At 55.7% G+C, this 12696-nt stretch overlaps 5 protein-coding genes across 5 annotated transcripts; 2 read left to right on the forward strand and 3 right to left on the reverse strand.

Annotated features, from left to right (window-relative positions):
* Positions 1-260: 260 nt before the first annotated feature.
* On the reverse strand, positions 261-1301 carry G647_07352 (uncharacterized protein; the record flags this gene model as incomplete). The annotated part of the gene is made up of 1 exon (XM_008731668.1): positions 261-1301. One exon carries the CDS (start codon positions 1299-1301, stop codon positions 261-263), a length of 1041 nt encoding a protein of 346 aa, XP_008729890.1.
* Positions 1302-1875: 574 nt separating this feature from the next.
* On the reverse strand, positions 1876-4526 carry G647_07353 (uncharacterized protein; the record flags this gene model as incomplete). The annotated part of the gene is made up of 8 exons (XM_008731669.1): positions 1876-2378; positions 2438-2621; positions 2687-2862; positions 2915-3188; positions 3238-3788; positions 3842-4011; positions 4122-4241; positions 4471-4526. The coding sequence occupies 8 exons, from the start codon at positions 4524-4526 to the stop codon at positions 1876-1878; spliced, it is 2034 nt and encodes a 677-aa protein (XP_008729891.1).
* Positions 4527-5284: 758 nt separating this feature from the next.
* On the forward strand, positions 5285-7270 carry G647_07354 (uncharacterized protein; the record flags this gene model as incomplete). Its single annotated transcript, XM_008731670.1, has 6 exons — positions 5285-5452; positions 5511-5844; positions 5894-6105; positions 6153-6627; positions 6690-6931; positions 7037-7270. The coding sequence occupies 6 exons, from the start codon at positions 5285-5287 to the stop codon at positions 7268-7270; spliced, it is 1665 nt and encodes a 554-aa protein (XP_008729892.1).
* A 1389-nt stretch (positions 7271-8659) lies between these two features.
* On the forward strand, positions 8660-10535 carry G647_07355 (1-pyrroline-5-carboxylate dehydrogenase; the record flags this gene model as incomplete). The annotated part of the gene is made up of 3 exons (XM_008731671.1): positions 8660-8818; positions 8870-9351; positions 9416-10535. 3 exons carry the CDS (start codon positions 8660-8662, stop codon positions 10533-10535), a joined length of 1761 nt encoding a protein of 586 aa, XP_008729893.1.
* Positions 10536-11274: 739 nt separating this feature from the next.
* G647_07356 (chlorophyll synthesis pathway protein BchC) lies at positions 11275-12542 on the reverse strand (the record flags this gene model as incomplete). The annotated part of the gene is made up of 3 exons (XM_008731672.1): positions 11275-11408; positions 11486-11538; positions 11647-12542. The coding sequence occupies 3 exons, from the start codon at positions 12540-12542 to the stop codon at positions 11275-11277; spliced, it is 1083 nt and encodes a 360-aa protein (XP_008729894.1).
* Positions 12543-12696: the final 154 nt, after the last annotated feature.

Below are 12696 nucleotides of genomic sequence, written 5' to 3' on the forward strand. Positions count from 1 at the left end.
GCTAGGTACAGGATGCTAGGTACAGGATGCTAGGTACAGGATGCTAGGTACAGGATGCTAGGTACAGGATGCTAGGTACAGGATGCTAGGTACAGATGCAATATCGATACCACTACAGCAGCTACTAACTAGATAGTAGGTTTTTCGCAACGAATGCTGAAGTGCTCAAGTTGATCCGACTGATGTGTTCTACTAATGCGACGGCGCCTGATCTATTCTATTCATTCTACTCCTCTACACACAATCGAAGCCTCTGCCTCTCACAGGCGAGTACTCACGCTCACGCTCATACTGCCACTCGTCCCCGTACTTGTCCACTCTGTCGCCTCCCCCTCCGACCGACTCTCCTCTCCATCCATCACAGCCATTACTTCCCTCACCTTCGACTTGACCTCCTCAGACACCTCCTGATACGGCCGTCGCGGCCTCAGCAACGCCACCGCCTCGGCAGCATCAATCCCAGCCCTCGGCGCCGTAAACACCGCAGCGGCATACTTGACGCAAGCCACGCCGCCGATCTTGCTGGCCCCCTCCGCCACAGCCAACAAGCTCTGCAATCTCAGGGCCTCCTCCCTCCCCCCGGCCATCCACAGGTCATAAATCCGACTGAAACTCCTGGGAAACACGTTCCCAAACGCCGCCACGCACCCGGCACTCCCCGCGACGAGCCCGCCGAGCAGGAAATCCGACTGTCCGCCGAAGACAGCGAACCGGTCCGGGCCAAACGCCGCCGCGAGACGCGTGATCTTCGCGACGGACCCGCACGTCAACTTGACGCCCACGACGTTCCCACAATCCCGCGCGATCGCGGCAATCATGTCGGAATCCAGATCCAGCCCGCCCGTCACGCCGGGGAAGTTGTAAATAATGATCGGGAGAGGGGACTGCGAGGCCACGTCGCGGAAGAAACCCCTCACTACGGCCGCGGTCGTCTGTTTGGCAAAGTACGCCGCCGGCAGGACGAGGGCGTAGTCTGCCCCCGCGGCGTGGGCGTCGTGGGTGTATTCGAGCGTTTGAGCCGTCGAGTGGCCGCTCACGCCCGCGATCAGGGGATACCCCGGTGGCACGGACGCGCGGGCCGTCTGGAGCAGGGCACGGCGTTCTTCGCGCGTCAGCAGCATTGTTTCGGCGTTGGTGCCTAGGATGACGAGGCCCGTGATGCCCGTGCGGGACAGGTAGGCGAAGTACTTGGCTTGGGCGGATAGGTCGAGGCTATCGGTGTCGGGGTTGAAGAATGTCACGGCGGGGACATAGGTGCCTGGGTTGGGAGCCCTCGGGGGGTGAGACTGATTGACAGACATCATGGAGGAGGTGGCAGTAACGGAGAAGTTGGTGGTCGAATGCGGCGGGTTGAATGAGATCTTGCTGTTCCCTTCTCCATGCCGGTCGTCGCTATCTATCATTTATGCGTTTCGCACATGTGTGTGTGTGTGTGTGTCCATGCTGTGTGATCGTTTAGCTGCACGTATTTCTAAGGGCGCGAAGGATAGAAAGCACGTCGGATGCGCTTCCGACCAGCATTCCATGACTTAGTAGCTGCCGCGCTCCGGCTGGTAGGGGTTAGAGTAGGGTATCCACCCTCAGCTCGAGTCCGGGCTTTTAGGACAACTGTCTTCTGGGCCGGGCATACCACTCCGGAGGGAAGACCTTTTTCTCTCTAGGGCGTGATCCCATGCAAGTCTCGAGTCAAGTGATATGCAATAGTATGGGCGGGTGAGGGGCTGAAACTGCCGGGTTTGGCAGATGACCGGAGAGGTCAGCTAGACGAGACTACCTCCAATGCGCACACAATCCCGCGGCTCGATCTTCGATAGATGCTCATTGGAAACATCACTGGAAAGAATGGTATCGTCAATTGCTTTTGAATACCCTTGATCACAACTCGGTATCTACGGAAAGCCAGTCCAAGGCACTGAGGTCCATGGACTCGGCAAAATTCACAAGCTGCTCCGCCGACAGCCCATCCTGCCACTGGAGCTCGTCCATGACAAACCCATCACTCATGGCCTCCGAAGGAGGCATATAAGGAGGAGGGGGAGGCAGCGTCGAAAAATGCGATGGAGCGCCCGAGAACCGCAACTCCCGCTCATCATGACGGGCCAAAGACACCCGTGGACCCGAATAACGACGGACTCTCCCTGCCGTCTGATCCTCCCCTGTTGGAGAAACCCTGTTAAGGATCCCTTCTAATTGTTCTAGCTCCGATTTGGTCATTTGAGCGACCATATTGCCTCGATAGATCATCTCCTGGAAAACCGAGTACGAGCGCTGCAACCAGGGGGCAGGGTCCTTGACGAGGGACGAGTTGACTTTCGCGGCCATCAAGAGGGCGATCCCCGATGTGAACGCCGCGTCGAGGTCAAAGGGCAGAAAGCTCACTGGGAGCCACACGTCAGTTTGCCGCTGAAGTAATGATTGGAGCGCATTCAGCACATACCCAGGAGACCGTGTTCTTGCAAGGCCGACAGAATCGTCAGCATCTGCTGCGCCGATTCGACGCACATTTGCAGCAGCATGCGCACGCTGCCTGATTTGAGCATAGCCACCAGATTCGCGTTCGACTGCTCGAGTCGAGATCGGAGAAAGGAGAAGAGTAATGGTCGTGTAGTGAGTACGATGCACTAGGAATCAGAGTCAGGACTCCCATGTCTGGCCCCCCTTTGCACTGGGATCTTGTAGAGCTCACCTGATGGTACAATAGGTGCAAGTACGCAGAGAGCCGTGAAATGGTGGTCTGGGAGCCGTTTTCGAGAATTCCGAAAGAGCCGTTCAATTGATCCGTCACCCTCGCTACGCTTTTTAGTGACTCCTTTGTGACGGTCACGAATCGCTTGTCCAGCCGTCCTTCCGGCCCATAGACAGCTGCGGAACGTTAGGCTCGCTTCCGGGAGCAGTTTGAGAGACTTAGACTCACTGTTGAGTATCTGAGCTAGTATCCTGGATAGCTGGATTTGGATATTCATTGCGGTTGACCGTTCCACTTGACCCGTGAATGTGGGCAGTTCGGCGCTTATCAGCTCGTCTGCAATCCCCATGGGTACTCCCATCAGGGACGACATCTGGCGATCGAGTACATAGACTGTCCACCACACCTTGCGACATCGCTGTGCTAGGACTTGGTCGACTTGTTGACTGCCCATCTCGGTATGCATGCCATGCTCCAAAGCCATGCGGAGAGCTTGGCCGATCTGGAAAGCGTTAATTGAAGACGACGTCGACGGCAAAGGGAGATCTTACCATGCGATAGGCAGCGGCGCGGAAATCGAGGCAATGTAGATAGAGAGCGGCGCAGCACAGCACCTGTATTGCCTCGATAGGGTCGGCATTATAAAAGGCAAATTCTGGCATAAGGGTCATGGCGTGGACAAAGAACTCGGCGCCAGGTGGCTTGCGGCCTTTGCTGCTCTGGGCCACAAATGCTTTGCCGAAGGCGAGGATGAGCAGGTAGTGGATGTACCAAAGACTAGGCTTCTGGTGTACTTGCGCCGGGTTCTCCTGGAAGGCAGATAGCTGTTGCATGAACACTTCCTCCTCGAAGAGATGGAAGAGCTGGCCGCAGTGGAACTTGACGGCGCTGATGAGGTATGTTGCAAAATCCGCGGACGGAAGAGCGGGAGGTTCAGGTTGCTGCGCAGGCGGGAAATTCCTCGCCCCATCCCACCCCAAGTCGTATGACTCTCCTTGGAACAACAGGTTCTCGGGGGGCAGAGGTGCACGCATGACTTTCTCATGAGCCATGGCGAGAACTCTTCGTCCAAAGGACCAGTTGGAAGACGTTCCTAGGTAGACTAGACGGGGTATCTCAATGACTGTACGCCAGGAAACAAACACTAGAACTTACTGGGTCTGCCGCTGGCGTCTGCAAAGTAGCTGGTGAAGCCATGTGCCAGCGGATTCATGAGTACCGGGCCTGGGGAGCTTCGAAGAGAATTGGATGCTCGCTGTCTTGGTGACGACCCCCGATTCGATGTCTCTGGCTGGGGAGGGACGGCTTCTTGTGGATCCGCTACGCTGCCTTCGTCTTCTTCGTCTACGTCAACGTCAACGTGAATGTAGTTGTCGTCGTCGTGTCCATCTAAGAACGGTCATTATAATTAGGTAGAGAGCATGATCACCAGAACCTACCAAGTTCCAGATCCGTACTCTGGTCGAGATGTCCACTGGTGAAACCCTGAGGGGCTGTGGAGTGTTCGCCGTGCTGCTCGAACGATGCCACTCTTCTCTCGAGGCCGCGAATGTAGCTGCTTGTTGTCAGTGTGAGAACCGGACGAGTACAGGTGGTCGTACCCTCGCGTGACAAGAATCTTCTGCGCGTCGTCATCGAAGTGACACGTCAATTTTCTCTTAGTACACGGATCGCAAGGACGAGATCCTGTGCATCTGATCTTCTGTCGGCGGCACCGACGGCAGCTTTGAGCGAGTCGGCCTTTCAGCAATATTCGGGGCTATTGAGGCGGGACCAGCACTCACGCTTTCGAGGCACGTTTTCTGGAATTGCTGTGGCTATCGGCAACCTTGGGCTCCATGGCGTCGTGCGAGACAGCATTCCGGTTTCTCTCGGAGTGTCTGCCACATCTTGACGGGAGTGTGATGGTGGGCAATGGCTGATAAGAAGCCGAGAGGCCAGATTCTTGGGCCGGTCAAGCGGGCCCACTTTAAGACCGGCCTGTGTCGACACGATAAGCCTGCAGTACTAGGTGACGATAGTAGGGCAGGGGCTATGTCCCAGTGTCGTATCCTGCCCTCTGCAGCGCCTCTGTTCCTCATCATCTCCGTCTTCTACAGGGTTTTGTTGGCGATCGAGCCTTCAAGGGCAGATAATACCACTCCGAGCAACCCTAGTCCGGAGATCCGATGCATATCACACACATCACGGGTTGAGCACTGGACTCGTATACACCAAGTGCCGAAAAGGTCCTCGACACTTATTGACCGAGCCACAACCACCGGATACCCAGCCGGTCCTCTATCAGGATGTCCTCGCTTGTCGCCACGCCTGATCTGACAGCCACTGCCGAGCCTCGAACACGACCTGATGCACCTTCAGCGACAGGGCTATAGCCCTCGCTCTGATAGATCATCTATCTTGGTCTGATCTGGAACTCCTCCCCTGCAAGCCGATAGCAACCTCAGCAGTATAAAGGATGGAGTTGACACCCTTAATTCTCCACAATTCTCCCAAGCTCAGGGCCGTGTATCAGCAAGCCTCGCCTCTGCAACGCCCAAAAGCCCAATTCTCGCTACATCCCGCATACTCGGTTCCCCCATACTCATCGCTGTCACCATGAACAATACAGCGATGCCTGAGACCGAACACTTCGACGAGAAGATGATGTCCAAAGAGGGTGATACTCTACAGCCAGTGCTGAGTATTGGCGACGCAACCATGACCGATCTCGACGACAATCGAAACGGGCAGTTTCCTCGTTCCTTCACGCCTCGTCAGGTCCACGTATGTGCATACCCCTCCAGCGCAGCCTGTCATTGTATACTGATGCTCTGTTGTGTAGATCATCTCTCTCGGCTCCAACATCGGTAGCGGTCTCTTCATTGCCACGGGCAAGGCTTTGGCTACGGGTGGTCCTGGCAACATGGTCGTGGCATACCTGATGGTTTGCAGCTGCGTGTGGGCTGTGCTGCAATCCTTGTCTGAGATGACCATAGCCTTCCCGGTCTCTGGAAACTACATCAACTACGCGGATCGATGGGTTGACCCTGCCCTCGCCTTCGGAGCGGGTTTCGCGGAGTGGTTAGGTTGGACCGCCATCGTTGCTGCAGAGGCTGGCTTCTTCAACGTCTTGGTTCAATACTGGGCCGAAGGTTCTTTTCCTCAGGCGGCGACGAGTAAGAACTGCCACAACACGTGCTCCTACCAAGCTAACCTTTTTCTCAGTCACCATCTTCCTCGTCGCGTGCATGGTCATCTTCCTCCTGCCGAACACTGTCTTTGCCTGGTTCGAATACATCACATCACTCATCAAGATCTTTCTCTTCCTTCTGATCATCACGCTGTCTCTGGCCCTCACACTCGGGGCCGGGCCCAACGGCTCTGTCCACCACGGAGAGACATGGACTGAACACCCCGCGTTTTTAAACGGCTTTTCGGTAAGTGAGGTCGTCAAATCGTGCTTTGGTCTGTGCTGACATTGCAGGGCTTCGCCAACGCTGCCTTGCTCGCGACATGGGCGGTCGGTGACCAGGTCTTCATTGGCATCATCGGTGGCGAGGCCAAGAATCCACGATACTCAATGGCACATGCAACAAAACTGGTGCCATTCCGAGTCAATTTTATCTATATGGTCAGCATCATCTTCATCACGATCCTGGTGCCATCCAACGATGATCGACTCCTCGGCGGATCTGGCGTCGCGGCCTCACCCTTCGTGATCGCGATCCAAGATTCAGGCATTCCGGGAATCGCCTCCCTGCTCAACGCCGGCATGATGTGCGGTGTTCTTGCCATTGCTGCCGAGAGCGTTTATCTTTCCTCGCGGATCCTCAGAACCATGGCACACCAGAGACTGGTCCCGGAACGTCTGGCCCGAGTGGACTCCAAGGGTCGTCCAAGGTTGGCTCTGCTGATCACCTGCCTCACGGCCACATTCTTGGGCTATATTCAATTGAGCTGTGAGTGATTGATTTCCTTCCTGATGCGACGGGTACAAGTTACTGATTGTATGGCTCGACAGCTGGCGGTCTGACTGCCTTAAACTGGCTGGTATCCTTGACGAGTGCCTCGTTCTTTTCCAACTGGATCATCATTTCCTTTACCAACTGGCGGTTTCACTGTGCGCTCAAGGCGCAGAACGACCCTCTCTTCACCGAGGTGTATGCGTGGAAATCGTCTCTGTGGCCACTGGCACCGGCCTGGCTCATGCTGATATCGCTCTTTCTGCTTGTGTGCTGCCTTGCCGCTGGTATCAATCCAATCGTAAGTAATTAGTCCCCTTCTCAAATATCCGCCGCTTAGCCAGGCGCCGCATGAGATATTGCGGGACGGGCAATCAAGCAATGCTAACCGTCCTTTTTCACACAGGGTGATGCCGGATTCACCGCGGAAAACTTTTTCCAGTATATGATCGGTGTCCTGGTGATCGTGGGATTCACCATCGCATACAAGCTTATTCTGCGGACACCGTGGCGTGATCCCAAGTTTGCCGACTGCAAGACTGGGCGGAGACCTTTGAGCGTTGAAGATATCAACCAGCTCGACGCCTATTACAGGATGAGCCGATGGAGGAGATTCATGACCTATTTACAGTTGTGGTAACTGGGCAGGCCGTGTTATACATCGAGGATCAGGTGCAGGCTGGATGATCTGGGATGACAATTGGGTCAAGACGCTGTGGGTGGTGCCGTCATGAATCATACACTGTTTGAATCGTGAAGTTTGACTCTCAGATTCCCATGTTTTCCCACAAATCCCCATAAATCAAAATGACTGGATCGGTCAGCACAGAATACCCCGCGAAAGAGTTAGTCTTCTGCCAGAATCTCTTTGCAATCAGGTCGATGGTGATAGAGCGGCAGTGCTAGAATGTGCGGCAGAGCGCAGAATGTTCGCATCACATCTTCCCAGGGCACCGGTTCAATAGAGCCCCTGAGAATGGCGAAATACACAGTAGAACTATACGCGTGATAGTAAGTGGCCCAGAAGAGTACAACCATAGCTGGTGCCTGACACCGTAAGCGATAGATTTCACATTGCGGTACCGACTGGGCTCCAGCGTAATCTGTAATGGCTTCTTCGAAGGGGAAAAAGCAGAGATCGAGAATGAGAGCCAGAAATCAATTGAACCGAGATTTTAACGTCCACAAATTGGCCTTGCAGTGATAAGTGCGCGGCCGCCCTTTCGTGCCTGGGTAAAATGCGAGAGGTACACTTCAAGCTCTGGACTTGAAGACAGTCTGGCAGCACCTTTGGCGTTGGTGAAATTGTGTATGTAAGCAACGGTAGCCAACGCCAACTATCAGGTGGGTGCCAATCATCCACAATAGGCATCAACGCCGCTACAGAGGCAGCAAACGGAGCTAATCACGGATCAATTTTGGTGGGCTGACAATCAAGGCAGCTTTGCACTTTGCCCTCGTACTGTAGTTACTCTGTACTCTAGAGAAGCCTCACTACTCCAGCTGCTGGTATGATCACATCAGGCCTGATCAGGCAAGTACAGACAGCCAGCTTCTCGAGTGGAGCATCGGCTCGCCTTCGATACCCGACGCTGATCTGCGTCGTGGTAAAACTGCCTGCGCTACGGCAGCCCATCCGACGATGCTTATCGTGAGGCCGTTCACACCGAGACCACATGCATCCCACGAGCCGGTACCGTCTTGCTCACCGCAGCTTTCGCTCCGCAGCTCGCTCATCGCAACGGAAGAGAACCCGTAAAGGATGAGATTCAATGGGGCACCTGGATCTGACTGTTGCGCTCAACGGTAATCTCCGATGCTGTAGGAGCAGTCGGGCACCAAGCCCGTGTCACACCTTCGCCGGAGACGATGGGCTCTCGCATTGAAACGGGCGGCTCTCCAGAGAAAATGGACGACTTCTTCATTGTACCGCGAGCGTTTGCCATAAATATCCGACAGCCGCTTCAGGACCGAACTGCGCATTACTCGGCGCGTATTCTTCCTCCCTTCACGACCACTGCCCAGCACAATGACAGCGCCTGCCGCCTTTCATACCAGCAGATTCTGTGCCCGAGTAGCATCGCGACCTAGCAGCCTCAGTATATGGTCGCAAAGGTCAAAGACAGCAAGGAGGCGGCTTTCAACGGCGGGAAATTACAAGACTCCGAAGCCCTTCAACGAGCCCAACGTAAGAGTAAGATGTTCCAATCGTGGCATCAGTCGGCTGACGTCCATCTAGTTACAGTATGCCCCATCGTCGGCAGAACGAGAGAAGATTATCGCTGCACTGAAGGAGCTGCGACCGAGACTCCCGGTCCAAGTGCCGACGATACGAAATGGAGAGGAAGTCACAGCCCAGCCAAGCCAGGCTGGTATAGAGACATACATGCCGTCCGAACATTCGTCCGTCTTCGCAAAATATACCCCTGCAACGGAATCCGACGTCTCAGCCGCGATCGAGGCTGCCCTGAAGGCCAAAAAGACATGGCAAGACATGCCGTTTGTGGATCGAGCAGCCATCTTTTTGCGAGCAGCCGAACTTGTATCCCGAAAGTACAGATTCGAGATCATGGCAGCGACCATGCTCGGCCAGGGCAAGAACGCATGGCAGGCTGAGATTGACGCCGCCGCAGAGCTAGCAGACTTTTTCCGCTTCAATGTCTCCTACGCGGAAGAGATCTATTCCAGGCAACCTACCTTGAACGAGCGCGGACAAGCAGGGTGAGTTGTGTCAAGCGTCGTATTTTGGCATTGACGGGATAATCACTCACGATTCAATCCACAGCCGGACCGATTGGCGTCCACTAGAAGGCTTCGTCTACGCCATTTCGCCCTTCAACTTCACCGCGATCGGTGGCAACCTGATCTCAGGGCCGGCCTTGCTCGGGAACGTCGTCCTCTGGAAACCGTCCCCGTCCAACATCTACTCAAGCTACTTGGTGTACAAGATTCTGCGCGAGGCAGGCCTTCCTGCCAACGTCATCCAATTCATCGGCGGAGACGCCGAGCTGGTCACCAAAGTGGCACTTGCGCACCCGGCGCTATCGGCCATCAATTTCACAGGCTCCTCAGACGTGTTCCGCAGCCTTTACGGCTCCGTTGCCGACGGCGTGCGGCAAAAGAAGTATCGTGACTTTCCGCGCCTCGTCGCCGAAACGTCCGGGAAGAACTTCCACCTGATCCATCAATCCGCCGACATCCCCAACGCCGTCAAGCACACGATCCGCGCGTCCTTTGAGTACGCCGGCCAGAAGTGCTCGGCCTGCTCACGAATCTACATCCCCCAAAGCCGCGCCTCCGAGTTTTTCTCTCAGATCAAGCACGAGCTGGCTGCCGTCAAGGTCGGCCCGCCTGAGGACTTTGAAAGCTTCACGGGTCCCGTGATCAACCGCACGGCCTTTGACAAGATCACCAGCGCCATCGACGCGGCCAACAAGGATGCCCAGCTCGACCTGATCGTCGGCGGCACCTACGATTCAAGCCAGGGCCTCTACATCGCCCCGACCATCTACTCTGCCAAAAAGGTAGATCACCCGCTCTTCGACCGCGAGCTGTTCGGCCCCGTGCTGGTCGCGTACGTCTATCCGGACGAGGACTTCGAGCCGCTGCTCTCCAAGATCGATCAGCAAGGGGGCGGGTTCGCGCTGACGGGCGCCATCTTCGCCACGGACAGCCGTGCGATCCGCCAGGCCGAGGACACTCTGCGCTACGCAGCCGGCAACTTTTACACCAATTGCAAAACCACCGGCGCCGTCATTGGGCAGCAGTCCTTTGGCGGGGCGCGGGGCAGTGGCACCAACGACAAGGCAGGTAGTGCGGGTATGTTGATGCGCTTCACCGCGCCGAGGACATTGAAGGAGGAGTATCATACGCTGGATCGTGTGCTGTATCCCAGTAATGCGTAGTTTGTGCTTGAATTACAGTCGTGGCGAGGCAGAAAGGACAGAAAAGGGACAGCGGGAAATGTAGGGTAGTGTAGTATGGTCTTTAGAGGTATGGTCTGGTGATATATAGATATCATACTTTTATATACACACATCTACATATATATATACGTTTTCCATTCGCATCAGATCCCCGACGGCAGGACTGCCAGTCGTGTCCCCTCCGGACAGTACACATATCAAACATAAGCTATGTGTTGGTTTGACGAGGTGAAGGAATGGCGATATCAGTGTCGTTGTTGGTGTAGCATGGCCGTGGCCGTGGGCGTAACTCATTCTACGGTACTGTACCCTAAATATGCTACACATATATACAAACTACCCAAGTAGGTAGGTAGGTAGGTAGGTAGGTAGGTAGGTAGGTAGGTAGGTAGGTAGGTAGGTAGGTAGGTAGGTAGGTAGGTAAGTAAGCACCGTCCTCCTTTCCATCAGCATTACACTACACTACTGGCCACTCTGTTCCTTCAGGTTCTCTTACAAGCTACTAGGTACACCAGGTACACGCGAAAGTACGAGGACACGGTATACATGGTACGCACGTATACATGCATGCATGCTATAATCACATCACATCACATCACATCACGTCTATCATCTTATAGCATGGGCGTGGCGTGGTATAGTATATGATAGTGGAACATTACGATCCCACGATCTCACGACATCATCATATCATACTATGACACTCCAGTATCAAGTCTTATATCCCCGCCCCGACATCCACCAGGATCTTGACCTGATTCTCCTTGTCCTCAATGAGAGCCTTGAACCCCTCCTCGGCGACCTTGTCGAGCTTGATTTTCTTGGTGATCATGCCTTCGGGTTTCATGGCGCCTGTGGGGTCACGCTGATGTTAGTATCTCCAAGAGCGCGAGCAAGCACAGCATCGCCCAGCATCGCGGACCACGTACCGGTTGAAATGGCCTTGATGACGGCTTCAAAGTCGCCGAGCGAGTACGTTGCTCTGTGGGTCGCGCGATCAGTCAGCGTCAGCCAGCCAGCAACAGAGCAAGCAAGCAAGCGAGATAACAAAGAAAGGCGTCCTCTGGAGTGTCATGCGCGGCTAACTCACATGCCCATGTATGCCCTCTCTCTAAAGACGATATCATTCATGGCCAGCGTGGCCCTCTTCTCCCACACGGCAATGTTGACCAGTGTGCCTCGTGCCTTGATGGCGCGAAACGCCGTGTCGACCGCCGGTTGCACGCCCGCGGCGTCGAAGCCCACGTCCGCGCCCTCGCCGCCCGTCAACTTCTCCACCTCGGCGACCACGTCGACCTGGGTCGGGTCAATGACGTGGTGGGCGCCGAATTTCGTGGCGAACTCCCGCCGCCGGCCCGAGACTTCGCTGACGATGATGTTCTTGCATTTCTTGCCCACCAGCACCTGCACGACGGCCAGGCCAATGGGCCCGCCACCCAGGACGAGCGCCGAGTCGCCCTCCTTGTACGGCGAGATGTCGACGGCGTGCCAGCCCACGGCGAGCGGCTCGATCAACGCGCCCACCTCGAGCGAGATGTTGTCCGGCAGCGGCTTGACGCACGACTCCGGCACGACAATGTGTTCGCACAGCCCGCCGCCCCAGCCGCTGAGGCCCACGAACCCGTTCTGGTCGCAGCAGTTGACGAGCCCGCGCTTGCACGCCCGACAGCTGCCGTCGTAGATGATGGGCTGCACGCACACGCGATCGCCGGCCTTGACCGTGGTCACGCCCTCGCCCACCTCCTCGACCACGCCGGAGAACTCGTGGCCCAGCGTGAGGGGGATGGTCTCGCCCGTGATAGGATGGGGGTCTTTCGAGGGGATGATGTTCGGCCCGCCCAGGTATTCGTGCAGATCGGAGCCGCAGATGCCGCAGAACTTGGGCGCCAGTTTGACGTGGCCCGGTTTGACGGTCGGGATGGGGATCTGATCGAGCCGGATGTCGCGGTTGCCGTGGAACCGCACGGCGTTCATCTTGTCCGTCATGCCGTCTGGTCGAGATGCGTCAAGGGATAGCGAGGAGGAAGGGGACCAAGTGAGGCAACTATTCGTACAGTTTATCGTTCTCTCTGTTTTCCCTGAATCAGTGTAAGAACGGTTTGGGGCGCACAAAGGATATATATCGGAGGGAGGTCAAAAG

This window comes from Cladophialophora carrionii (assembly GCF_000365165.1).
Source record: "Cladophialophora carrionii CBS 160.54 unplaced genomic scaffold supercont1.6, whole genome shotgun sequence".
NCBI classification, from domain to species: Eukaryota; Fungi; Ascomycota; class Eurotiomycetes; order Chaetothyriales; family Herpotrichiellaceae; genus Cladophialophora; species Cladophialophora carrionii.